Below are 25,626 nucleotides of genomic sequence, written 5' to 3'. Positions count from 1 at the left end.
AATCTTTTTTTAAAAAACTCATCTGTATGTACATAAAAAGCATTGCTTATAGTGTTTACTTCTAGGAAGCAAGGTCACGAGTGCTTCTTTTACCTTCTTTGTGTTTTGCTAAATTTCAAAATAGTCCACAATGGATAGTACTACTTGTAAACAGATACAAAATTAACCAACTTATAAATTTCTAAAATTGATAATTTGTATATGAAATTAAGAGTTAAATGTGACAATATAAAATATATTATTTTCTCCATCTTCTAAAGGATCATATAATCTTAGAGACGAATGGGACATCACCAAGTTCAGCCTGTATTTCACAGAAACTTAAAAAAAATGCATTCATTTATTCACAAGTAGGTATTGAGTATCTACTACATGCTAGACATGGTTTTAAGCTATGAGAATAAGCAATGACAAAAGAGTGGCAGGCAATACACAACACACAAAGGAAAGAATGTATGTCTACTGTCCATTAACCACCTTTAAGGTCAGATATGCTAAACATTCAGAATTTTTTGGATTATAGGAAGGTAGCACAGTGCTATCCTGCAGGTCTGTAGTCAAACATATTGAAAATTCTGAAGTAAAATATATCAATTTCATACCAAATGGAATAAATATAGATTAAAAGCAGCCTCAGCCTCACATCAAATCAGATTAGTTTTTACTACCAAATGAGTTCAAGCCATGCCAGGTATGGCTAACAAATTAAGTATGATAAACTTTAGGCTTTCAAAATTTTTTAGGTTTCAAAAATGTGGATAATGGATTGTGGCCTATATTGTGGCCCATATGTCTTATATGTCGCTGGGGTGGGGGGAGCACAATAGAGAAAAATAGAGTATGGCAGATGATGGGGAGTATGTGTGCGTGTGTGCATAGACAGGCGGTCAGGGAGCAGTGAGCCAAGGGAGTGAATCTGGAAGAGCGCTGGGCGCACAGTATTCTCAGCAGACGGAAGAACAGGTGCAAAGACTAAGGCGGAACTGTCTCTGACACGTTTAAGAGGAAGCAATCAAAAGCGAGTGGGAGGAAATGAGGTTGGAGGTAAAGCAGGGATTCATTGAGGGCCCTGAAGACCATCACATGGACTTTAAAATTTTCTGAGTGAGTCCGGAAACCACTAAGGGGTTTTGAGCAGAAGAGTGATGATGATGCATAGTTTCAAAGTATTACTTTAAAAGAAATCTGTTGAGAATAGGCTGCAGGAGACCAGGAGGATACAGGGAAATGCGTTGGAAGGCCACTGCAAAAATCTAAGTGAGAAATGATGGTGGCTTACATCAAGGTCATAAGAGTGGCTGTGGAGAGAAGCAACAAGATTCTGGATATATACTGAAGATAGTACAGGGAGGATTTGTTGATGGATTAGTTGTAAGGTATTAGAGCAAGAAAAGAACCAAAGATCACACAAAAGTTTTAGATCTAATCAATTAAAAGCAATAGTTCCCATTTGTTGAGATGAGGGGGAGGAAATCTGAGGATGGGCAACAGTTGGGACACGAAGCTTGGGTTTGGACATTTTAAGTCTGAGATACCAGTTAGTCATCTTCCAGAACTGCGCTGTTCACTACAATAGCTATTAGCCACGAGCCACATTTAAACTTTAATTAAAAATTCATTTCCTCACTTACACTAGCCACACTTCAAGTAGGTAATAGGTACATGTGGCCAGTGGCTACTGTACTGGACGGCACAGATACAGAACATTACCATCCTTGCAGAAAGTTCTATGGGGAAGCACTGTTCTAGAAACTATGTTTTGTAGAGTACCTACTATTTTAGGCAAAACAACGGTATAAGAAAGATAAATAAGCAGGACGCCTATTTTGAAGAGACTTCCAGAGAAGAGAAAGAAATATTAACAAATAATAAAACCAGAGATCAGCATAAAATGTGTTTGTTTGAAAACTGATTTTGTTGGGGCAAACTCTATGAAACATGGCTTTTTGGAACAATCCACGCCATCTTGGGACCCAGCCCCAATCAATTTGTTTGTATTAAATGCTAGCTCTGGCCCCGGTGGAAAGAGATATGGGACAAGATCATCAGAAGCGTGAACAGAGAAAAATTCTGAATCTTCAGTACTTTAAATGGCACCAGGCAACAAAGCAGTGTGAGTCAGAAAACCTTTCCCTCAGTCTCCTTGATTTCTTCCTCCTCTTTTTTTCCTCTCTAATCTTTCGTTATCTGTACTTTAAGTTCTAAGCTACTTGAGGGCAGAAGTACATTCTTTTCATATTTTTCGTTTGTGATTTTGTAAAAGCAAACACATTTTTCTCAACTTAACTTGAGACAGATGAATTGTTTAAGGCTTTCTGTTTCACATACAGATTTGAGAAGTAGTTTGAACTCTATTTTGAAATAATGGCATTTCTGGGATAGTTTATGGGAAAAACAAGGTCGAATATTTAAAATTGGGAATGTTTCAGAAAGCCCAGGGTGTACAGTATCCAAATAGTGCATTCCTGCTGGGAAGTTAAACCACTTCATGCCAATTGAGTCTGTCAATCATCGTTTCACTTTTAGTTACTGTCTCTTATAATTTGGGAATATGTTATATTTCTACCACCTAAATATAACCTGTCAAGGTAGTCAAAGATCAGAGGAGGAGAAAGGATTTCCTTCTATACTAGTAACTAATGTTCAAAATCTTTTATCAAATTATGCTCTGTCTTTAGCTCTTTTCTAACTTGATTTGAGTGATTAGTATCACTGAGTCAGAAAATGTTACCTGTCATATATATTTGCAGACTGCCAATATGTATACATGTTTTTATATCATGATGGTTTCCTGAAAGCGCTTTTAGCTACCCAGAAAAACTCAATAATCCCTAATCATATATATACAGTGCCTCCCCCATGGGTAAATATGTGGACTTTAACTTAAGAAGCTATTCTATATGTTGCATCACTATAAATTTTTTAGAAACATCTGCAGTTTTGCTCAGTCAGTCCATATGCTGCTATTAGTGAACTAAACCTTTTACTGTGTGAAGCCCCAGAGATTCTGCAGGTGTTTGTTACAGCAGCAATTTTCCCTAATTAATAAACCCTCTATTATTTCTTATAGTATAAATAAGGTCAAAATACTATAACATTTTCACTTAGTGTTTAGACTCGGAATACCAATAACTTTCGTGACAATGGAGATAAATATTTAAGTGTGTGTTAGAAGCATACTGAATCTGAGGCTGAGAAAATTTTATGGCACAACAGAAGCAAGGATCAACAGTGCTCGCTGGTTGCCAGTTGAGTCATCTCTCAGGTGAATTCTGAATTCAATGAAGTATTTATGATTCAGCAAGAGAGTTGTTTAGCCAGGTTTGGAGAAATATCGTAAAGCATCTGTACTCAAGTTGTCAACTTTTCAAAGCAGTTCTGGACTGAGTTATTGAGAAAGCAAATATGGGGGGTGGGGAGTATGTTCAGTTAAAGCTTCTTTTTATCAATAGCTTGGCCACAAAGAAGTACACTCTTTAGTCCAAACGGATAAACACACACCTGGTACATCCGGACAGTTTCTCCTTGAAATTCTGTGTGGAGAACATGTTTACCATATGGACAGATGCAGCTTATTGTACTCTTCAACTACCTTGACTTTTCTAAAAACTACTCATTTTTTTAACCATTGTCCATGGCTTGATTCTCAAATATAACAAAGAAACTTAGATTTGACACTTGCTAATTTTAGTTTTCACTAAGCAGAAAAACCCCAACAATGCTTAATATTTTAATTCAAATAAATTATGTGAGGCTTTCAAAAGGGGCAATGACTAAATAAGTTGGTTGCAAAGAATATGAAATAAAATTAAATGCCTTAATTTCCTCCTCTTTAATAATTAAACTTAAGTCCACAAATATAATACTAGTGCCAAATGCAAGAAAATTTCATAGGATTTGAAAGCCTAGGATTCTCAGCATTGTTTTAATATATGAGTGTGCTATATAGTATTTCAGGAAAAATCAAAAGATGTTAGTATTAAAACGAAGCCTCTGTCTTTGTACAGGGCTATTGCCAACTTCAAACAGTGCACTTGCCACAATGCAGGGGCACAACCACCTCTACAAAATGCTAAGGTGCCATCGTGACAGTGACTTGTCTCCATCCTGAGCTAACCTGACATGCTTCCAATATAAACTAGCACTATATAAAGACAAACTTTTGATAAGGAGCTCAAAGACAAAGAGGCACTGAGCACCTAGCATGCTGAACACACAGTTTCCTTCTCAATACAGCTGACCCTTGAACAACGCGGGCGTTAGGGGCGTGAACTCTCCACACAGTTGAAAATCTGCATATAACTTATGATCAGCAGGGCTTCTCCATCTGCAGTTCCTCGTGGATTCAACTAACCTTGAATCGTGCAGTACTGTAGGATTTACTATTGGGAAAAAAGCCCCATAAAAGTGGACCCTCGCAGTTAAAACTTGTGCTGTTCAAGGGTCAACTCCACATGTTTGCTAAGTGATGGATTTAAGATGCAAATACAAACTTTAGCCCACATTACTGGCTTTACTGATGTAGGTGTTTATGCCCTCATCATATTCCAAATGGAATTATGGCAACTAAAAAACATGCATAACATATCATAAAGATAAACTGAGAGTAAATAAGAAGAAAAGTTGCAACGGGATAAGTGAATAAGATGGAGCCAGTAAGCATGGATTTGACTACTTCATCTTCACTGTGGAAGATTTAAAAAGTACACATTAACTTTCTAATGAAGAACCATGTCATTTAATTTGTTGCAAATTTCTTTTCTGAAAGTATTCAGAATAAAAAATTGGATTTTGCCTAATGAAGAGTCTGGGAACTATGTTTTGGCTCAAGAAAACATTTTTAGTTCCAGAAATCACTGTTTAGGATAAACAACAGGTGAGGAGAAGGCAGTGCAGACTCTAGACTCAGGATCAGTAAACTCTCGGTGAGGCAGAGAACGAGTATCTTCACAGACTGACCTAGGCTGGAGGCAGGGGACAGTAATAAGTAAAAGTGTGCCTGAGAGATGTATTATGGAACCAAATGAACAAAAACCACAGGACATCTATATTTAAAACAAACAAAAACAACAGGAAGCATAAGCATAAACCACTTTATCTCAGACACCCCGAGAATTCACTTACCTATCGCTTGAGCTAAGGCTATGACAACTTCCTGGCAAGTTGTGACTTCGGTGACCCCACAAACAATCCTCTGAACTCCGTCCACCCATACTTTAAGTTCCATGGTGCCCCAGCCAGTCACCCAAGGGCCCTGAGACTGGTCATCAAGGCGTCAGGTCATGTCTCTGGCCATGAAAACACGGAAAAGGCAGAGTCTGTGTAGTCAGCTAAAAAGAGGAAAAAACATTTTTAATACAACAAATCTTACCATTTCTTCTAGTAAGTAAATGTCACCAGAGCAAATTTTAATATATCACAGTCCTACTACCATGAATGACCATGGGCTTACTTATTCACAGAACTGAACTTAGTAGTGTGACTACAACCATGGCCACCTCTCATGACACCTCATGGTACTATTTCCACAATTAGAATATTAATCATAAAGTCACTCTCCACTGACCAAAGAAATCTTATTTACTTGACCAAGTCCTATTGCTCAACATACAAACTATTTTTTTTACAAAATTACGTCACTAGGATAATTTCTGAGGTTAAAAAAAAGAAAAAAAAAGTTTTTTGGTCATTTTAGGAATCACAAATAATTGAACCAGTTTCCGCAGCCTTGCCAGCATCTGTTTGTTCCCTGTGTCCCTTGCCTCGCTCTCTTGGCCAAGGGACCGAGTGTTGTCTACACCACTGAAACTCCAACACCCAAGTGCAGCATAAGGTATAGGTGTGCAGAAAATATTAGCTGAAGGATATTGATTCCTTCATTGGCTGACAACTTGCCCATTTATGAACTGCTTGTCCTCTACCCATTTATTTAACTGGAGTTTTATAACTGTCTTAAACTTTTTTTTTTTAAACATCTTTATTGGAGTATAATTGCTTTACAATGGTGTGTTAGTTTCTGCTTTATAACAAAGTGAATCAGTTATACATATACATATGTCTCCATATATCTTCCCTCTTGCGTCTCCCTCCCTCCCACCCTCCCTATCCCACCCCTCTAGGTGGTCACAAAGCACCAAGCTGATCTCCCTGTGCTTTGCGGCTGCTTCCCACTAGCTATCTATTTTACGTTTGGTAGTGTATATATGTCCATGCCACTCTCTCACTTTGTCCTAGCTTACCCTTGCCCCTCCCTGTATCCTCAAGTCCATTCTCTAGTAGGTCTATGTCTTTATTCCCATCTTGCCCCTAGGTTCTCCATGACCATTTTTTTTTCTTAGATTCCATATATATGTGTTAGAATACAGTATTCGTTTTTCTCTTTCTGACTTACTTCACTCTGTATGACAGACTCCAGGTCCATCCACCTCACTACAAATAACTCAATTTTGTTTCTTTTTATGGCTAAGTAATATTCCATTGTATATATGTGCCACATCTTCTTTATCCATTCATCTGTTGATGGACACTTAGGTTACTTCCATGTCCTGGCTATTGTAAATAGAGCTGCAATGAACATTTCGGTACATGACTCTTTTTGAATTATGGTTTTCTCAGGGTATATGCCCGGTAATGGGATTGCTGGGTCCTATGGCAGTTCTATTTTTAGCTTTTTAAGGAACCTCCAAACGGTTCTCCATAGTGGCTATATCAATTTACATTCCCACCAACAGCACAAGAGGGTTCCCTTTTCTCCACCCCCCCCAGCATTTATTGTAGATTTTTTGATGATGGCCATTCTGACTGGTGTGGATGATATCTCATTGTAGTTTTGATTTGCATTCCTCTAATGATTAATGATGTTGAGCATTCTTTCATGTATCTGTAGGCAATCTGTATATCTTCATTGGAGAAATGTCTATTTAGGTCTTCTGCTGATTTTTGGATTGGGTTCTTTGTTCTTTTGATATTGAGCTGCATGAGCTGCTTGTAAATTTTGGAGATTAATCCTTTGTCAGTTGCTTCATTTGCAAATATTTTCTCTCATTCTGAGGGTTCTCATTTTGTTTTTTTTATGGTTTCCTTTGCTGTAGAAAAGCTTTTAAGTTTGATTAGGTCCCATTTGTTTACTTTTGTTTTTATTTCCACTTCTCTAGGAGATGGGTCAAAAAGGATCTTGCTGTGATTTATGTCCCAGAGGGTTCTGCCTATGTTTTCCTCTAGGAGTTTTATAGTGTCTGGCCTTACATTTAGGTCTTTAATCCATTTTGAGTTTATTTTTGTGTATGGTGTTACGGAGTGTTCGAATTTCATTCTTTTACATGTAGCTGTCTAGTTTTCCCAGCACCACTTACTGAAGAGGCTGTCTTTTCTCCATTGTATATTCTTGCCTCCTTTATCAAAGATAAGGTGACCATATGTGCATGGGTTTATCTCTGGGCTTTTGATCCTGTTCCATTGATCTATATTCCTGTTTTTGTGCCAGTAGCATACTGTCTTGATTACTGTAGCTTTGTAGTATAGTCTGAAGTCAGGGAGCCTGCTTCCTCCAGCTCCATTTTTCTTTCTCAAGATTGCTTTGGCTATTCGGGGTCTTTTGTGTTTCCATAAAAATTGTGAAATCTTTTGTTCTAGTTCTGTGAAAAATGCCAGTGGTAGTTTGATAGGGATTGCATTGAATCTGTAGATTGCTTTGGGTACTACAGTCATTTTCACAGTGTTGATTCTTCCAATCCAAGAACATGGTATATCTCTTCATCTGTTTGTATCATCTTTAATTTCTTTCATCAGTGTCTTATAATTTTCTGCATATAGGTCTTTTGTCTCCTTAGGTAGGTTTATTCCTACCTTTTATTCTTTTTGTTGCAAAGGTAAATGGGAGAGTTTTCTTGATTTCACTTTCAGATTTTTCATCATTAGTGTATAGGAATGTCAGAGATTTCTGTGCATTAATTTTGTATCCTGCTACTTTACCAAATTCATTGATTAGCTCTAGTAGTTTTCTGGTAGCATCTTTAGGATTCTCTATGTATAGTATCATGTCATCTGCAAACAGTGACAGCTTTACTTCTTCTTTTCCGATTTGGATTCCTTTTATTTCTTTTTCTTCTCTGATTGCTGTGGCTAAAACTTCCAAAACTATGTTGAATAAGAGTGGTGAGAGTGGACATCCTTGTCCTGTTCTTGATCTTAGTGGAAATGGTTTCAGTTTTTCACCATTGAAAACAATGCTGGCTGTGGGTTTGTCATATATGGCCTTTATTATGTTAAGTAAAGTCTCCTCTATGCCTACTTTCTGGAGGGTTTTTACCATAAAATGGGTGTTGAATTTTGTCGAAAGCTTTCTCTGCATCTATTGAGATGATCAAATGGTTTTTCTCCTTCAGTTTGTTAATATGGTGTATCACATTGATTGATTTGCATATACTGAAGAATCCTTGCATTCCTGGGATAAACCCCACTTGATCATGGTGTATGATCCTTTTAATGTGCTCTTGGATCCTGTTTGATAGTATTTTGTTGAGAATTTCTGCATCTAAGTTCATCAGTGATACTGGCCTGTAGTTTTCTTTCTTTGTAACATCTTTGTCTGGTTTTGGTATCAGGGTGATGGCCTCGTAGAATGAGTGTAGGAGTGTTCCTCCCTCTGCTATATTTTGGAAGAGTTTGTGAAGGATAGGTGTTAGCTCTTCTCTAAATGTTTGATAGAATTCACCTGTGAAGCCATCTGGTCCTGGGCTTTTGTTTGTTGGAAGATTTTTAATCACAGTTTCAATTTCAGTGCTTATGATTGGTCTGTTCATATCTTCTATTTCTTCCTGATTCAGTCTTGGCAGGTTGTGCATTTCTAAGAATTTGTCTATTTCTTCCAGGTTGTCCATTTTATTGGCATAGAGTTGCTTGTAGTAATCTCTCATGATCCTTTGTATTTCTGCACTGTCAGTTGTTACTTCTCCTTTCTCATTTCTAATTCTATTGATTTGAGTCTTCTCCCTTTTTTTCTTGATGAGTCTGGGTAATGGTTTATCAATTTTATTTATCTTCTTAAAGAACCAGCTTTTGATTTTACTGATCTTTGCTATCGTTTCCTTCATTTGTTTTTCATTTATTTCTGCTCTGATCTTTATTTCTTTCCTTCTGCTAACTTTAGGGTTTTTTTGTTCTTCTTTCTCTAATTGCTTTAGGTGTAAGGTTAGGTTGTTTATTTGAGATGTTTCCTGTTTCTTAAGGTAGGATTGTATTGCTATAAACTTCCCTGTTAGAACTGCTTTTGCTGCATCCCATAGGTTTTGGGTCGTCATGTTTTCATTGTCATTTGTTTCTAGGTTTTATTTTTGGTGGTACGCGGGCCTCTCACTGTTGTGGCCTCTCCCGTTGCGGAGCACAGGCTACGGATGCGCAGGCTCAGCGGCCATGGCTCACAGGCCTAGCTGCTCCGTGGCATGTGGGATCTTCCCAGACCGGGGCACGAACCCGTGTCCCTTGCCTCGGCAGGCGGACTCTCAACCACTGCGCCACCAGGGAAGCCCTATCCTCACATTTTTTCCTATCTGCATTATCACCATTTCACCTTGAACGTTTAATCATTAAGTGAATACAAATGAACAGAAAACACATATACATCTGTTAAATATTACAGAGTATAGTAATGCTGTGGGAAAACACTGAGAATAATACTGCTTAGTTAATATAAACTTGCAGGGTATTTATCCTCTTGAAAAGAGACTTCCTACCACGGCTCATCACAGAGAAGATCAGCATCTGCGTTTTTAACACCACTAACAATATCTTTCAAAGTTGAATCCTTAAGGAGGGTAAGAAATGCCTTTATGGATCAGATCAATGAAACACGTGGTCCAAAATTTTATTATAGGAGGGCCACTTTTTAAAGAATATGGCTTCTGTCAAGTTTGGGGCTACACTGACAATCATCCCTCCCTTCCCTTATGATCAGGGTTATTCATGAAAGTCATTTGAAGAATATGTCTTCCCAGCAGAAGCCCCTAGTATTCTCTTTCAGAAGCTGTGACCCTGTTCTTTCCTTTATACCCTCCGAGTCTGACTCCTAATTTCTGCTCCCAGCCTCAGAACTAGACTAGAGGGGAAAATGGAAGGCCTACACTGTAGGTGCGCGTGGTGGATTGTTCATCATTGGAACTAAGGACTCAGGAAGCAGAAGGGCTTTGGCATCTCAGTTGGAATTTGGAATACATTTTTCCATGGAAACCTACCTATTTTGTAGGTAGAAGTAAGGTTCTACTGCAAGGGTATTAACAGAGTTCAGTTATTGTCATTGTGAGGTTTCTATATTCAAACCACTATTATTTTAATAATTTTTATAATGAAGAACTAGGTTTATACAGTAACATGCTACTGGGAAACAAGTGTTCTTTTAGCCAAGAATCATTTATTATCTTAAAAGTCTATTGGACCCATGCACTTACAGTCAATTAATCTATGACAAAGGAGGCAAGAATATACAATGGAGAAAAGACAGTCTCTTCAACAAGTGGTGCTGGGAAAGCCAGACAGCTACACGTAAATCAATGAAATTAGAACATTCCCTCACACCATATACAAAACTAAACTCAAAATGGTTTAAAGACCTAAATATAAGACATGACATCATAAAACTCCTAGAAGAGAACATAAGCAAAATATTCTCTGAACAAACTGTAGCAGTATTTTCTTAGATCAGTCTCCCAAGGCAAAAGAAATAAAAGCAAAAATAAACAAAGAAAACCTAATCAAACTTAAAAGCTTTTGCACAGCAAAGGAAACCATGAACAAAAGAAAAAGACAACCTACAGACTGGGAGAAAATATCTGAAAATGATGCAACTGACAAGGGGTAAATTTCCAAAATGTACAAACAGCTCGTACAACTCAATATGAAAAAAACAAACAACACAATCAAAAAATGGGCAGAAGACCTAAATAGCTATTTCTCCAAAGTAAGCATACAGATGGACCACAGGCACAGGAAGAAATGTTCCACACAGCTAATTATTTGAGAAATGCAAGCCAAAACCACAACAGGGTATCGCCTTACACCAGTCAGGATAGCTATCATCAAAAGGTCTATAAATAATAAATGCTGGAGAGGGTGTGGAAAAAAGGGAACCCTCATACACTGTCAGTGGGAATGTAAACTGGTACAGCCACTATGGAAAAGAGTATGAAGGTTCCTTAAAAAACAAAATAGAGTTACCATAAGATCCAGCAATCCCACTTCTGGGTATATATCTGGAAAAAATGAAAACGCTAATTCAAAAAGATACATGCACCCCCGTGTTCATTGCAGCACTATTTACAATAACCAAGACATAGAAACAACCCAAATGCCCATCAACAGATGACTGGCTTAAGAAGATATGGTATACATATATACAATGGAATATTACTCAGCCATAAAAAAAGAACGAAATTGCCATTTGCAGCAACATGGATGGACCTAGAGAATATTATACTTAGTGAAGGAAGTCAGACAGAGAAAGACAAATACTATATGATATCACTTATATGTGGAATCTAAAAAATAATACAAATGAGTCTACATACAAAATAGAAACAGATTCACAGACATAGAAACCAAACTTATGGTTACCAAAGGGGAGAGGAAGGGAGGGAGAGACAAATTACGAGTATGGGATTAACAGATACAAACTACTGGGAATTCCCTGGCGGTCCAGTGGTTAGGACTCCACGTTTCCACTGCAGGGGGCATGGGTTCAATCCCTGGTCGGGGAACTAAGATTCCTCATGCAAAGTGGTGTGGCCACACACACACACACAAAAAAAGATACAAACTACTATACATAAAGTAGATAAGCAACAAGGATTTATTGTATAGAACAAGGAATTATATTCAGTATCGTATAATAACCTATAATGGAATATAATCTGAAAAAAAATAACTGAATCACTTTGCTGTACACCTTAAACTAACACAATATTGTAAATCAACTATACTTCAATTAAAAAAAATGTCTATTGGAATTAAGCACCTGCATTTGTGGAGACATGTTCCCCCAAGACCAGTGCTTTAGTAAAGTAATTTATTCAATCCTCATTATTTGTGGATTCCTTATTTGTGAATTCACCCACTCACTAAAATTTATTTGTAACCCCCAAATCAATACTTGTGGCACTTCCATGGCCATTCACAGACATGAAAAACTGGAGTTGCCTGACCTACACATTCCCAGCTGAGGTTGGACAAAATCAGTGCTCTGTCTTGCTTCAGCTTCCATGCTGTCAACAAGTGTCTTTCCTCAGTCTATTAAGTGCCATGCTTTGCATTTTTGTAGTTTTTGTTGGTGACTTCACTGTTAAAACCAGTTGCCAAGTACTGTGCAGAAGTGCTGTCTAGGGTTCCTAAGGGCAAGAAGGCTGTGATGTAACTTAGAGAAAAATAAGTTTTGTTCAGGCATGTGTTATAGCGCTGCTGGCTGTGAATTCAGTGTTAGTGAATCAACAACGTATATTAAATGAAGTGTCTTTAAATGAAAAAACACATAAGACAAGGTGATATATTGATCAGTTGATGAAACTGTTGTGACCAAAGACTCTTGCAAATGATGAGAATTGACTGTGTATCTCTAAATGGTATAACTTCCGTATGATGGCAATCATCAAGCTCCTGAGCAAATCCCATCATTCCCTGGACACTACACACAAGCATACAGGTGGCTTATTGCCAATTTTAACATTTCCTTCATTGTTAGTTTCGCTCAAGATCTGACGTTATTGCATATCAAAGAATTCTTTGTAAAAACAGTATACAGATAAACTGGGTTATAATAAAATCTTCACAATCAAGCTAGTTACTTTAATTAAGTCAAATATTGATGCTAGCCCCCAGTTCTTTCTGCATCATAGAGAAGAGATTCGCACAATGAACGTGATATATTCTGAATACTTATTAGAACTACTAATAATCAGATACTAAAATTCTCCTTTGTGTAGAAAACTGGTAAAAAAAACAACTACTAAAGGGAGATTACATGATCTCATTCTAAAACTAATTTGATGTGGGAATTAAATGAAGTTATGTAGAATAACTGCTACCAACTAAAAAAGCATTAACTTTTTAATGTTTAAATATTACTGATGTAAGGAAAAAAATGTCTATGGGTACCTGCTGCCTACCTGTAGAAATGGGAAAGGAACTGAAGATGAAAAACAACCTGGAGAGCATGACAGGATGAAGCACAACGTGAGAAAAGAGAGAGAGTGAAAATACATTAGGAAAAAAAGAGGCGATGAGAAACCAGAATTTGGCAGATACGGGTAATGGTTTTTGGAAAACTGCCTCAGATGCCAGGCATAGGTTACCTGCCCCTGAACTGCAATGTTCAGATTATGCATGTTTGACACTCTTGTTCTGTATTTTGGAAACTCAGTTAAACGTAAGTTGCTTTTATCAAGACCATTATTTTGCTATAACGCAGTTCTGCAAATGGTGTCACAGAAATGGGTTGTTACAAAAAGGTACACGATGTCAAAAGCAGTGCTAAGGAAGATGACCTTAGTAATAAAAATAAGAGCCTCCCAAAATGAATTCTTGAGAACAGCAGTCCTGAGAGATGCACCATGGGGAAATAAGGTTCCCCAGTCCAACAATTTCGAGAAACATTTCATAACATGTCACCTCTGGGAGACAATGCACAGCAAGATAAACGTTCTGATACCCCAGGGTAGAGAAACTGGTCAAACCCTGTTAAACTTACTCAGTGACTCAGCATGGCAGGTGGGGAGTGGAAGGGGGCACAATGCCTATAAAATATGTTTTATACTATAGGATGCAAACTTCTAACTTTTAGAAAATTTGCCTATATGTAAAAATAAGATTTCTACCAGCCCTTTAATGTATTTTGAGGCACTGAGAAGTAGTGATGGATACACTGTTTGAAGTCTTACTTGCAGGAACAATATAGAACAAATGAGAATATTTAATAGAACCCTAGCTTTCTCTTTTGCTTATACAAAGAGTCTTCATTGCCACGATAAAGCCATCTCTTCTAAAAATGGGTTTTATATTTTTCTTTTCAGGGACCTGTCTAGATCATAGGATTTTTCTTTAATAGTATGTTTTTAGAAGTTCTCAAAGCTAAGCAGTATGTGCATATTAACTATTAAATCCAATAAACCCATGCTCTTTCCTCTATTACTCATCATCCTCAGATCACAGCATTCAAACACATGCAACGAGCTAACATGTCCCAAATATTACAAGTGCACATGACCACTCCACAACCATGGCGAGGAATGGCATGAGCACCAACCATCTGCCAAGCACAGTGTATCGTGTCTCATTTATTCCTCACAGCACAATTCAGTGAGTTAGGTATCATTGGCCTCATTTTAAAGGTGAGAAGAGTGAGTCTCAGAGAGCTTAAATAACTAACTCTCCCAAGGTCACGAACCTTGTAATTTGGGGGCACATATTCAAAACTGGGGTGAATAAAGAAACTAAGGAATGAGTTAAGGCAGGCTTCTCCAAGAGGACTCACTGTACCTAAATAAGTGTTCTTAAAATGTCCTAAATTATACTAAGAAAACTCATCTATCGCCTCCTGGAAATTTACTTCTATTAATAAACAACAATCAGACAGTAGGTATGAACTTGCCATTCCAGGAGAAAGAGAAGAGGTAAACCAACTAAATCGTGCTAAGAAACTACAGTTTTAATTCAGAGAACCTATGATAAATAAATGCTCATGCCAGCAAAATGAGTGTCTCATGGTCAGATTCACTTTTCAGTGCCAACAAATTATTCCTCCAGTTTTGGAAAATTATGTCCATATTTATTTTACAGAGGCCTAAATAAAATATGTTTGCATATTTGGGTTAATTTTTAACTCTTGCCTTTAATATTAAGCAAAGCTTCTTAGAGATTTCCGGCATTTTCTTTAAGTTCACACCATTAAAAACTACTTCCTGGAATAAGCCATTTTTTCCAAGGGACCATTGATTTAGTGGAGATAGCATTTACCAAGGTTCAAATCCTGAGTCTATTACTTAAGATGCATAACTTTTCAAGTGGCATGCATGAGAAATAGAATGCCTTTAAAAAAAAATGTACCTAGTGCGGGGCTTGGCTCAAAGTGTAAATTCAATAAAAGTTTGTTCTGTGTATGGAAGTAAAAATTATAACTTTCAAAAATTAGAAACTTCTTTTCCTGAAGGAAAAAATCAATAGAAAAGGGACATTTTGGAAACATTATTTTTATTTTAATAAGAGCACCTGAAAATAAAGACATTTTAGATTATGACACCGTGTACCTAAGAGCAGCCAACACTCTCAAAGTTTTTAAATGGAGATTAGAAATGATAATTGGGATTAGCACCCATATTAAAAAATTTCAATTGCATCTGGTATAAACATGATACAAATCAAGTTAAAGTTATTGATATGAAAATATTGATCCTTCTACTAAGAACCATCTTTTTTTAAAAAATAAACTTTTAAAATAAATAAACTAGTAACTTTAGTTTTTTTATTTAGCATCAAATTTAGTGTTAGAAGAACCATTATTTTCAGTTGAGTTTCTGATTCAAAGCTCATCTCCAGATAGCTTATGGACAATTATATTTTTCTAAATCACATATAATGTTAAACCTATATCTATGATTTTGAAATGGAGACTTCTTCCATACCCAGAGGTGTAAACCAACATGTCACAGAGCAGTATCAAAAATCTTTTGGGAGTACAGTACTTCGTCAGGACAGTACTTATTTCTGAACTAACAATCTGAGTAAATTCTGACCTGTCAATTAAAGCTCTGAGCAGAAATACAGGATTTCTATGTAATAATTATAACTTAAGAAAAAGCAAAATCTTTACAGTTACCCATTTTAGAGAATAGAGAGATATATTTCCAGTAACCAAAGCTAATCTCAAAAGCAAGTTCTTATTCGAAATAATTCCTTTTAGTAATCTAATACTAACTGACACCACCAGAAAGTCATTTATTCCCTAGTCCCCTCAAAATGGTTACCATTTGTAAAATCATTCTGATACCCCATGGAAATACAAGGACATGTTTATTAGATTGAATTCTTCTTTGAGTTCTGGCTGATAAAGGAAGTGTTTTGCTTGGACATTTAACCTGGAAACTCATACCTTGAAAAGGGTAACAGGAGAACAAGGCATGGAGAGGCCAGGGAGGGTGGCATGAGACAATGGCCACTCGGTGGGTCTGAAGGGATGTCATAAAAGTGATGGAAATGAACCAAGACCAACACATAAAAATGAGCAATTCAGTCTAGGTCAGGGCCTCCAAAAGCCCCTGCAGCCCTCACTGTCAGCCAATTCATGATGGTCAAAATCTCTCTAGTGGTAATAACCCTGAGTCAGCTTTAACTGGAATGCCACCACTCCACAGGAATGCTCCTAACCATAACATGTGCATCTTTCTTCTTTTTTTCCTGCTATTCCAGCCCTGCTGTATTCTTCTTTCCAAGTCACAAGCCTACCAAAATCACTCAAAAATAATTTGGCTCCATGTGGTGAAAGTTCAAAGGAAGCTGTGGATTCCTTACACCTAGAGATGTCAAGGAGGGATGGGCACATGATGGTACTTCCTCCAGACAGATAAAGGTCACTCATTTCATAGAGTTCACTGAAGCCAAATGGATAAGATATCTTTCCTTTCGGAGCTAGCAATCCGCTGGCCAACAACTAGTATAATAATTGCACTGAACACGGAAGGCTGAGGTCTAGCCAAATTTTATCATTTGACCAAGGTCACGTGGATGGATGTTAGCCAATCTTTGGAATAATACTAATTTAGATTATTCTGAAAGCTGAAATTAAATGATTAAACTTAATTAAGTGCCCAGTACAGAAGATGTTGAGGGAGTTGCTCTTGTAAAGAACTTTAATGAAACGGACCATAAAATGGGGGTTGCCACTGACATAGGAACATTGGCATGAAAAAAATTATGTGTTGCTTGTTCTTGCTAATTTTCTTAAATTTTCATGGAAGGTGGACCTTACAACTTGATTTTATTGGTACAAAATCTAAGTAAAAAATACAAAAATAATGTACCATTGGGTTCCATTTCTTGCTGCAGTATTATTTTAAAAAAGGAACATAAAAAGCCATCTGTTTTCCAATTACATCTTCTGTTGGTGTTCCAGTCTACCTTGTGGCCCTTTAGAGAAAGCTGCAGGCATACGTGTAGTGCCAAGTTCTGTGATGGTTTAACTCCCGTTGAGCTTCCAGGACTGGGAAAGATATCACACTCTCCAAGTCTTAATGTGAAAAACCCTGAATTCTGGCATCAATTAAATCATGCTTTTTACTACGCATGCTATTTCATGGCTCTCTTTCATTGGAAAACTGGCAGTGAGCAATAATGTTATAAAGTATTTCTACTAAAAAAAATTACTGAAAACTTGGTGACATTTTAAAAGATAGATGTAAGTACAAATAGATTTTTGTTATTGCTCCGAGAGCAGATACACTTTGGTACCTTGATTGTAAACCAAACCCTTCAAATGGAAACATGTTTTTGTTACTTAATCTAGCAACAACAATAATAAACAGCTAACAGGTATTGAATTCTACTATGTGACAGATGCAATGTTAACTGTGTATATATATATTTATATGTACTTTATATATTATAATATACGTGTGTGTATAAAATTTTATTTAATCCTTCTGATACTCATCTATAGCTCTGTGTGACATGACTTATCATGAAACAAGTGAGGTAACTGGGGTATAGAGGAATCAGTAACTCGGCCAGAGTCACTCAGCCAGCAAGTGATATTAAATTATGTTCAGAACTTTATAGCCTCCATTCAGGTATAAGGAATCTATTTCCTTAATTTAGTATTTATGACATTCTACAATGAAACCCACTGTTTTACTTAACAGAAAAATAAATGTATTTTTCATCTACAGACTTCTCACTCATAATATCATAAATATCAAGCCCATTAATTCTGACAAGCCCATCCTTACAGTTACGATGAATTAAGTTCACAAACTTTTCAACAAAACATTGTCTTGACTAATGACTACGGGGGTGACTTTAAATAGGCAAACTTTATATATCAAACGTGTTCCTTTCCAGGTATATATTTCTAAGCTAAATTAGTATGTAAACATTTCAAAGCCAAAATAAAATACTTCGGGGAGGAAAGAGTAATAAAATAAACATATAAAAGTAAGGAAAAAGTGAGCACCCGACTTTCTTTGACTGACGGTCAAAGTGGCTGCTAGACTATAAACCTTTCTACTAACTTCAGTTTTAAGAGTTAATTAACACAGTATAGAAAGGGTAACAGTTGGTCTTTCTTAAATACAAATTGGATCCCACACTCCTGCTCAGAACGCTCCAATGGCTCTCTACGCACTGCCATCAGGACCTGGCTGACAGTGAGGGACTATAGGGGCTGCTGGAGGCCTTGACTAGACTGAATTGTTCACTTCTGTGTGTCGGTCTTAGTTTGTTTCCATCACTTTTATGACACCCCTTCGTACCAACCAAGTGTCCACTGTCTCATGCCACCCATGGCTCCCTGGCTTTTCCGTACCTTCTCCTGCGACCAGCTGATTAAAGTACTAAATGCTTTAAGAGTACGGAAGGCAGAAATTATATTTGGCAAAATTAAACATGCATGATCCCTAAGAATCTTTGTTAAACTAGAACTATTTCAACTCACAGAAAATTTCAAATTTATCCATTCAAACAATTTGAAAAGGTAGTTTTCCCTTACTCTTTAAGAGCCAGAAATAATTCTGCTTACTCTACATATTTCCTGAAGAAAATGTAAGTCAGTTATATAATGAAATCCCTAGATGATATGCAAAAATAGCTGCATCTTTTGGTGATATTTTAAAGTACAGGCATACCTCACAGATATTGTGGGTTTGGTTCCAGACCACTGCAATAAAGTAAATATCTCAATAAAGTGAGTCTCACCAAGTTTTTTGGTTTCCCAGTACATATAAAAGTTTTATTATATTGTAGTCTATTAAGTGTGTAATAGCATTATCTCCAAAAAAAACAAACCTTACTTAAAAAATACTTTATTGCTAAAAAATGCTAACCACCATCTGAGCCTTCGGTGAGTCTAATCTTTTTGTAATAGCAAGATCAAAGATCACCGACCACCATAGCGAATATAATAATAATGTAAAAGTTTGAAATATTGCAAGAATTACCAAAATGTGACATAGAGACATGAAGTGAGCAGATGTTGTTGGAAAAATGGTGGCAATAGACTTGCTCGATGCGGGGTTGCCACAAAACTTCCATTTGTAAAAAACCACAATATGTAGGAAGGGCAATAAAACGGGGCATGCCTGTAATAGGTATCTTCCATGTAGCGAAATTCTAATAGAGAGTTTATTCCGTGTAATGAAACAAATAATGCTATTCCATAATGTTCCACACTTTATTCTTCACACTGTCTTTAGTTGCCACTCTCTTTAAAGAGATACTCTGTGCTGCTCTGCATTTAAGCTGGGGAAGTTTGGGGCTTCAAATAATCCAGGAAGTGCTGTGTTGCTATATGAGCATTCAATATTATTTGAAAAGATAGATGCTAATTTTGAGACGTGCACTGTGAAATTTCAGGGCAAAAGACGTGATATTTATTGTAAACATCATTAGTGATGCCGACTAAAGTGGTCCTCTACTTGACAATGTTCTATTTAGAGAACTGGGCTTAGGCCTAGTCCCTGCCCTTTACTGAAACTACAGTGTCAAGGTGAAGATGGCTGTGACTGGTCAATCAGCTGTCAGATGCAATGAGGAAAGCTATACGTTTAACCTTGAGCACATGAATAAATATAAATGGCTCAACTGTAGGGTGCAGCAACTAAAGCAATTAACTTTAAAATCCTAGTACACTTTCCAAGTTAAACTGCTTGTTTAAGGGGGAAAAGGCCCCTAGCTTTTTATGTTCAAATAAATTTATTTGCATTTCATTAGTATATCTGGTTTCCACAATGTGTTTACATTTCATCAAGCCCTACATGTTCAGAGTAGAGAGCAAAGCTCAAGCACTGCTAATAAAGCAGTTATCCTGGTGAAGGTCACTTGCAGAAGTATCACCCCATGGAACAAAATGGGTCAAAAAAATGTGGCCAAGGACTACTCCAGCAGTCACTAAAACCCACCCCCTGCCTCAGTGAGGGAAGTAGCAGCAAGGTAATAAGTCACTACTTAGAAGGGAGCTGGAAATGGTACTGCAGCTGAGAAAAGTGGATTTTTGAAGAAGCAGTTTAATTAAAGTATAACATACTACAGAAAAATTCAGCAATTTTAAGTGTGATGAATTTTCACAAGGCAAACACACTTGTCTAATCACTTCCAAGATCAAGAAGAAGCCCTCTCCTAGTCCTGACCCCTCCCTGAAAGGACCTCTATCATCACAGACTAGTTTTGCCTGGTTTGGGATTTAGTATAAATGGACTATATCGTATGAAGTGGTGCCTGGTTTCTTTGGTTGACAGTATGCTTGCTGAGCTTCATCCACGTTGCTGTTCACAGCAGGTACTTCATTCTTTCTCACTGCAGTAGGGATTCCCCATTGTACAAATATACCACAATTTATTCATCAGTCGTCTGTTGATGGACAGCATGGTTGTTTCCAATTTGGGGCTCTTACAAACAATGCTGCATAGCTTGGAGCAGAGTTGCTCCGGTTTGCAACTGCCTGCCAAATGATCCCTCTGCCTTCCTCCTGGCTCTCCCCCTGCACATCCATTTTATACATTATTGCTACAGAAGATCTTTCTTAAACACAAATTTGATTCCATACTCCTGCTTAGAGTCCTCTAATGGCTCGCCACTGCCCTCAGGGTACCGCCTCTTGATCATGTCGCCCTTGTGCCAAGACATTTCAGTTCTTTGGATACATCATTCTCTCAAGAATCTTTGCCCTGCATATGCTGCTCTCCTTCCTTGGAAAATGCTTCTGATTCCTGCATATCCTTCAAGCTCATTTTAATCTCCTTCCAGGCATCTTTCCCCAGTCTTTCGGCCCCTGTTCTGATCTGATGGTGTCCACTCTTCCCCGTGCTTCCAAATCACTGTTTTGGTTTTACCATGGCAACTCTCAAAGCGCTTATCTGCCTAACTCCTCTGATTCTCCTCCTACCCCCTTGAACACTTCAGCACAGTGACTGACACATAGTGGATGCAACATATGTGTTTGTTGTATAACACAGGTGCTAACTGCACAGCACAGAGACAACAGTTTACATTTTATTGGGGAAAAAAAGCACAGTTCTAGTGAGAAAGTGTAAGTGTGAACTGAGAGGTGATAAAATTGGCATTCAAGTATTTTAAGCCAAGTAAAGCCCTACAGTGTGGATTTAAACTCTGGAATAAAGGTTAAACCTTACCATTAATGATGCTACTGTGAATATTAAACTACATTGTAAAATTCTTAAATATATCCCAAGGCAATACCTAGAGAAGGAATACTATTGTTGTAATCTACAATTTGTGACTTCTGAAGTAAAACATTGAAATAATTTGAGGGATATTAATTTTTAAATACTCAGTGAAAGGAAATGTGCAAGTAAATCATACTTATGAAAGAGTAGATAGAAAAATGATTGTAAAAAATAATGTCTAATGTTCAGAAATGGGAAAAAAATCAGTGTAGTATAAAACTCTCCTGACACAGCTCTTTCTCAACACCTTATCACTTAAGCAAAGCTTTTCCCTCTCTAAAAACAAATTAATCAAATAGGCCAAATGTCACCAGTCAAGAAGAAACACAAGCACCACCCTACAAACTAAGAGGGTTTTTAATAAAAAGAATGTAAGGAATCTAATGAAAACAAAACAAAGGAATTGATAAAAGTAAAGAGCACAGACTTCTCAAGCCATTTCCAGATTCTGGTTTATAAATTACCTATCTGAATAACGTGTCTAAGATTATGAAGATAAATAAACCCATAGATAGACTGTATTAATATCCTCTCCTGTTTCATAGCCTGGGAATATACAGAGTGAACACAACATATGCTCTTTACCCAATTCCTCCTTCAAATATGCTATTTGTTTTCTCAGTCAACGAGTTCTTAAATTGCTATGTTTAGCTTCTTTAGGTGGGGAAAAGATAAACTTTTTTTGACTTATAATTATATTATTTCATGATAGAATTAAATAAACATATACCTCATCTCATTTTTAACACTAGACTCTAAAAGTTCCAAAACGTGCACTGTTCATTTTCCTAGTATAATTCTGCCATAAATGAGAAGTTATTAATTAAGTTTTGGATATTCTGAATTTGTAAGAGCAATAAACATTTCTGTAGAGCATCCAGCAAAATTAGAAATTTGCATCTAAAGCTGAGAAGACAGATCCAACACATCAAAGTATCAGAGAGGTGACATAAAGCTGTAAAACTCACTCATATATACTCTAATTATGCCCTTAAATAGTATCTCTTTAGCATTATTGTACAGATTTGTATCAGGTTGTCCTATGCTTCCATTTTAAGACTGATCTAGACTTGCAATTTAGTATTTTAATATATGTATCTGTGTATACACATATGCATGCATATATATTTATGTATATGTGTGTGTATCTATATTATGTATATGTATATACCTACACACAAGCACCCACATACACACATACACACACTCTCTCTCCTTAACTGTAGTTTAACCTAGAAATGAGGGTTCCCCCTTCTTTCTAACTGTTAATTTTGTGAACATACTGCAGGCTCATTAATTGATGAATTACCCAGTAGATAACTGTTCAAATTATACAATCATCCAATGTCAAAGCCAGGAGATTTATGCATTTCTGATTGCCTAAATGTCCACAAATCTATAATAATATTAATCTAACTGAGTTCCCAAAGAAGCAAAATAGTACTGACCTCTAAGGAACAAACTAAACAATGAAATACTCTGAAAGCCGTATGTATGAAAACGAATGCAAGAAAACTCATGGTTTGTGTTCAATGTGATGGATAACAATATATTCAGGAGAGAAGATAGATTAAGTAAAGTACAAAATTTTAGACTATGAAAAAAATCACACAGAATAAAACTATGTAAATCACGGTCTAAAAGATGAAATAAAATATACATGTTAGTTCTATATATTCAGTGCTCAGGAAACAATAAAAGTCAAAGTCCAATAAAGAGTCAGCAGTTACCTCATTAATAAAATGGGAATCAAGGATTCAAGGCCTAAGGAATTTACTGCTGAAGAGGTGGGGGGGAGGGCATTAAGGAGGTTTCCACATTGTAACACAGGATAGATGTCTTCATGATCAAGAGGCATCTATAGCCAATCAACTGAGGCACTAGTAGAAGCATCAACTTGGACTCCTTTTGAAAGTTTTCCCACTGCTCAAGCTTTACCTAGTAGTGGCAAAATGATGACGAAGTTGCTAATTTTGATTCAAATCCAAGGAACCAATCGTTTGTGCTTAGCTACTGAATGAAAAATCTTACATTATGGAGAGAAACAATGTCTTAATTTCTTTTCTTTTTTTAAATCAAGAATACCAATATGTTTAAAGTTATTATCCAACAATAACAAAAAAAGCAAAATCAATGAGACTCTTACCAAAAACAAAACAAAAAGGCCACTGTTTAAATGAATCCAAAACTCAAATTTGTGGAGAGAATGATCAAAGTCAAGGAAATAAAATAATGATTTAATTTTAAATACACAATGTGATTCGCATGCTCTCTGTTAATCATGATACCACCAGGGTCAGACATTCAGTAACACGTGATTATATAGAAAAAACAGACAACAAATACTCTTCTTCTTTTTATAGTTACTCATTAAATCTAGGCAAATCAGGTGTTTTCTCTAAATTAAGCCAGTAGTTATTTAAATAAATCCACTCAAAAACTAAATAACAAGTAGAAGAAAAAGTCACCCCTTCAACTCCCAGGTCACAGGCAGATTCCTTTGAAGGCTAAGAGCACTAACGTGAAAATCATACTATTACAAAAATCAGGGGAAGATGACATGGAAATCCGCAATTACTAGTGCTGTTGACAGACCATGAAGTTTTCCACAATTGACCACAGTGTGAGAATCATTACAACCCCGAGATAACACTTTCTGGTTTTTACCCTGAAAAATTCAAATAGTGTTGATAAGTGTTAGATAATTTATAAAATTAGGCAAGGCAGTTATCACTGTCATTTTGTTACACCCCCTCCTACCACCAAAGACAAAACAGAACAACAAAACAGCTGGCTAACTGATCTGCTCAATAGTTAAGTTAAATAAGTAAAGAACTCAGGTCTCCGATCTTCAGTCCTCTACATCCAGCCCCAATAGGAATCCACCACAAAACGCTAGCCACTCAGACCCCTATCATCTCCCCAGATTTATCACAAGGGAAGTATAAGCAGCAGATGAACAAAGAGGCCACTTTACACCTGCCTAAGAAAACCCAAGGAATGGAGACTGACCTATCTACTTAGCAAAACTAATTCTTCCAGAAATGCTGTGAAAGTCCCCTTCTTGACCCTTTGGAGCCTGATCCTGAGCGGTACGCTCAGTTTGCTCAGTTTCGTGAGAGGAGGAGCCTCACAGGAACCCTCAGCCTTGGATCCTGTTTCCAGCTCAATCACGAGGAACACCCATGATGTCCCTTCCAGTCCTGTGATTCTTTTTTTTTTTTTTTTTTTTTTTTTTTTTTCTTTTTGCGGTATGCGGGCCTCTCACTGTTGTGGCCTCTCCCGTTGCGGAGCACAGGCTCCGGATGCGCAGGCCCAGCGGCCATGGCTCACGGGCCCAGCCGCTCCGCGGCATATGGGATCCTCCCAGACCGGGGCACGAACCCGTATCCCCTGCATCGGCAGGCGGACTCTCAACCACTGCGCCACCAGGGAGGCCCCAGTCCTGTGATTCTAATGCCTCACACTGCGAGTGCCATTAAAGTAGTTTTTAAAAGAAAACTCAAAAACAAACTTGCAGAATGTAAACATTTTCTAGGGGAAAAAAAAAAGTCTTACAATTATGTAGGAAGAATAAACATCTGTGAATGTTCCACATATCTCTAAGTAGGAAAGACTGACAGAGACCTGAGTGATAGGAAGGATTTGTCTTTGAAAACAAAGGAGTAATTTATCAGGCCAATAAATTCATTGTGAAGACACTAAAGTCAAATTAAATAAAACTAACAAGAGACAAAGCAATGTCCTAGTTTTGTGTGCTGGGAGCTGAGGCTTCACTGAGCACTAATTATATCTGGTTGGAAATGAAGCAAATTAAATATGTTCCCTTTTAAATGGTGGTTTTTTTTTTTTAATCTTTTAAAGAACAAAGTATTTTGAAGTATTTTCCCAAATTAACCTTGGGAATTAAAGAGTAGGTTATACTAGTAATTTTTTTTCTGACATGCCCTGGGTAACAATGATCAAAGTGTACACTGAAGATGTATTTAAAAGCCAAATATACAGTTCTATAGTTTTGGGCTTTCCAACAACATGCCTCAGAAGCTGGGGTTCTAAACACAAAGTAAAAAAATACATAAGTAATTATGCAGGATCTGGGGTGCTCATAATCAATTGAGAATGTAAAATACTTTCAGGAAACTGTCAAAACCACATATTTTAGCTTATTTGTCTTTGTGGTCTTCACTGCATTTTTTTT

General features: G+C 37.0%; 1 protein-coding gene across 3 annotated transcripts in view; it reads right to left on the bottom strand.

Moving 5' to 3' along the window:
• RASSF8 (Ras association domain family member 8) overlaps positions 1-25,626 on the bottom strand; it is a 137,195-nt gene that overhangs the window by 13,494 nt on the left and 98,075 nt on the right. For all 3 annotated transcript variants that reach the window (XM_081250076.1, XM_081250077.1, XM_081250075.1), the window contains one exon: positions 5,125-5,330. In XM_081250076.1, coding sequence (XP_081106202.1) covers positions 5,125-5,227 — 103 coding nt within the window. In that variant the 5' untranslated portion in view covers positions 5,228-5,330. The remainder of the gene's footprint in view (positions 1-5,124; positions 5,331-25,626) is intronic.

Source organism: Mesoplodon bidens, assembly GCF_964165515.1.
Source record: "Mesoplodon bidens genome assembly, chromosome: 11".
Classification (NCBI taxonomy): Eukaryota; Metazoa; Chordata; class Mammalia; order Artiodactyla; family Ziphiidae; genus Mesoplodon; species Mesoplodon bidens.
The sequence above is the reverse complement of the archived record's forward strand: the minus strand, read 5'-3'. Positions and strand labels throughout refer to the sequence as shown.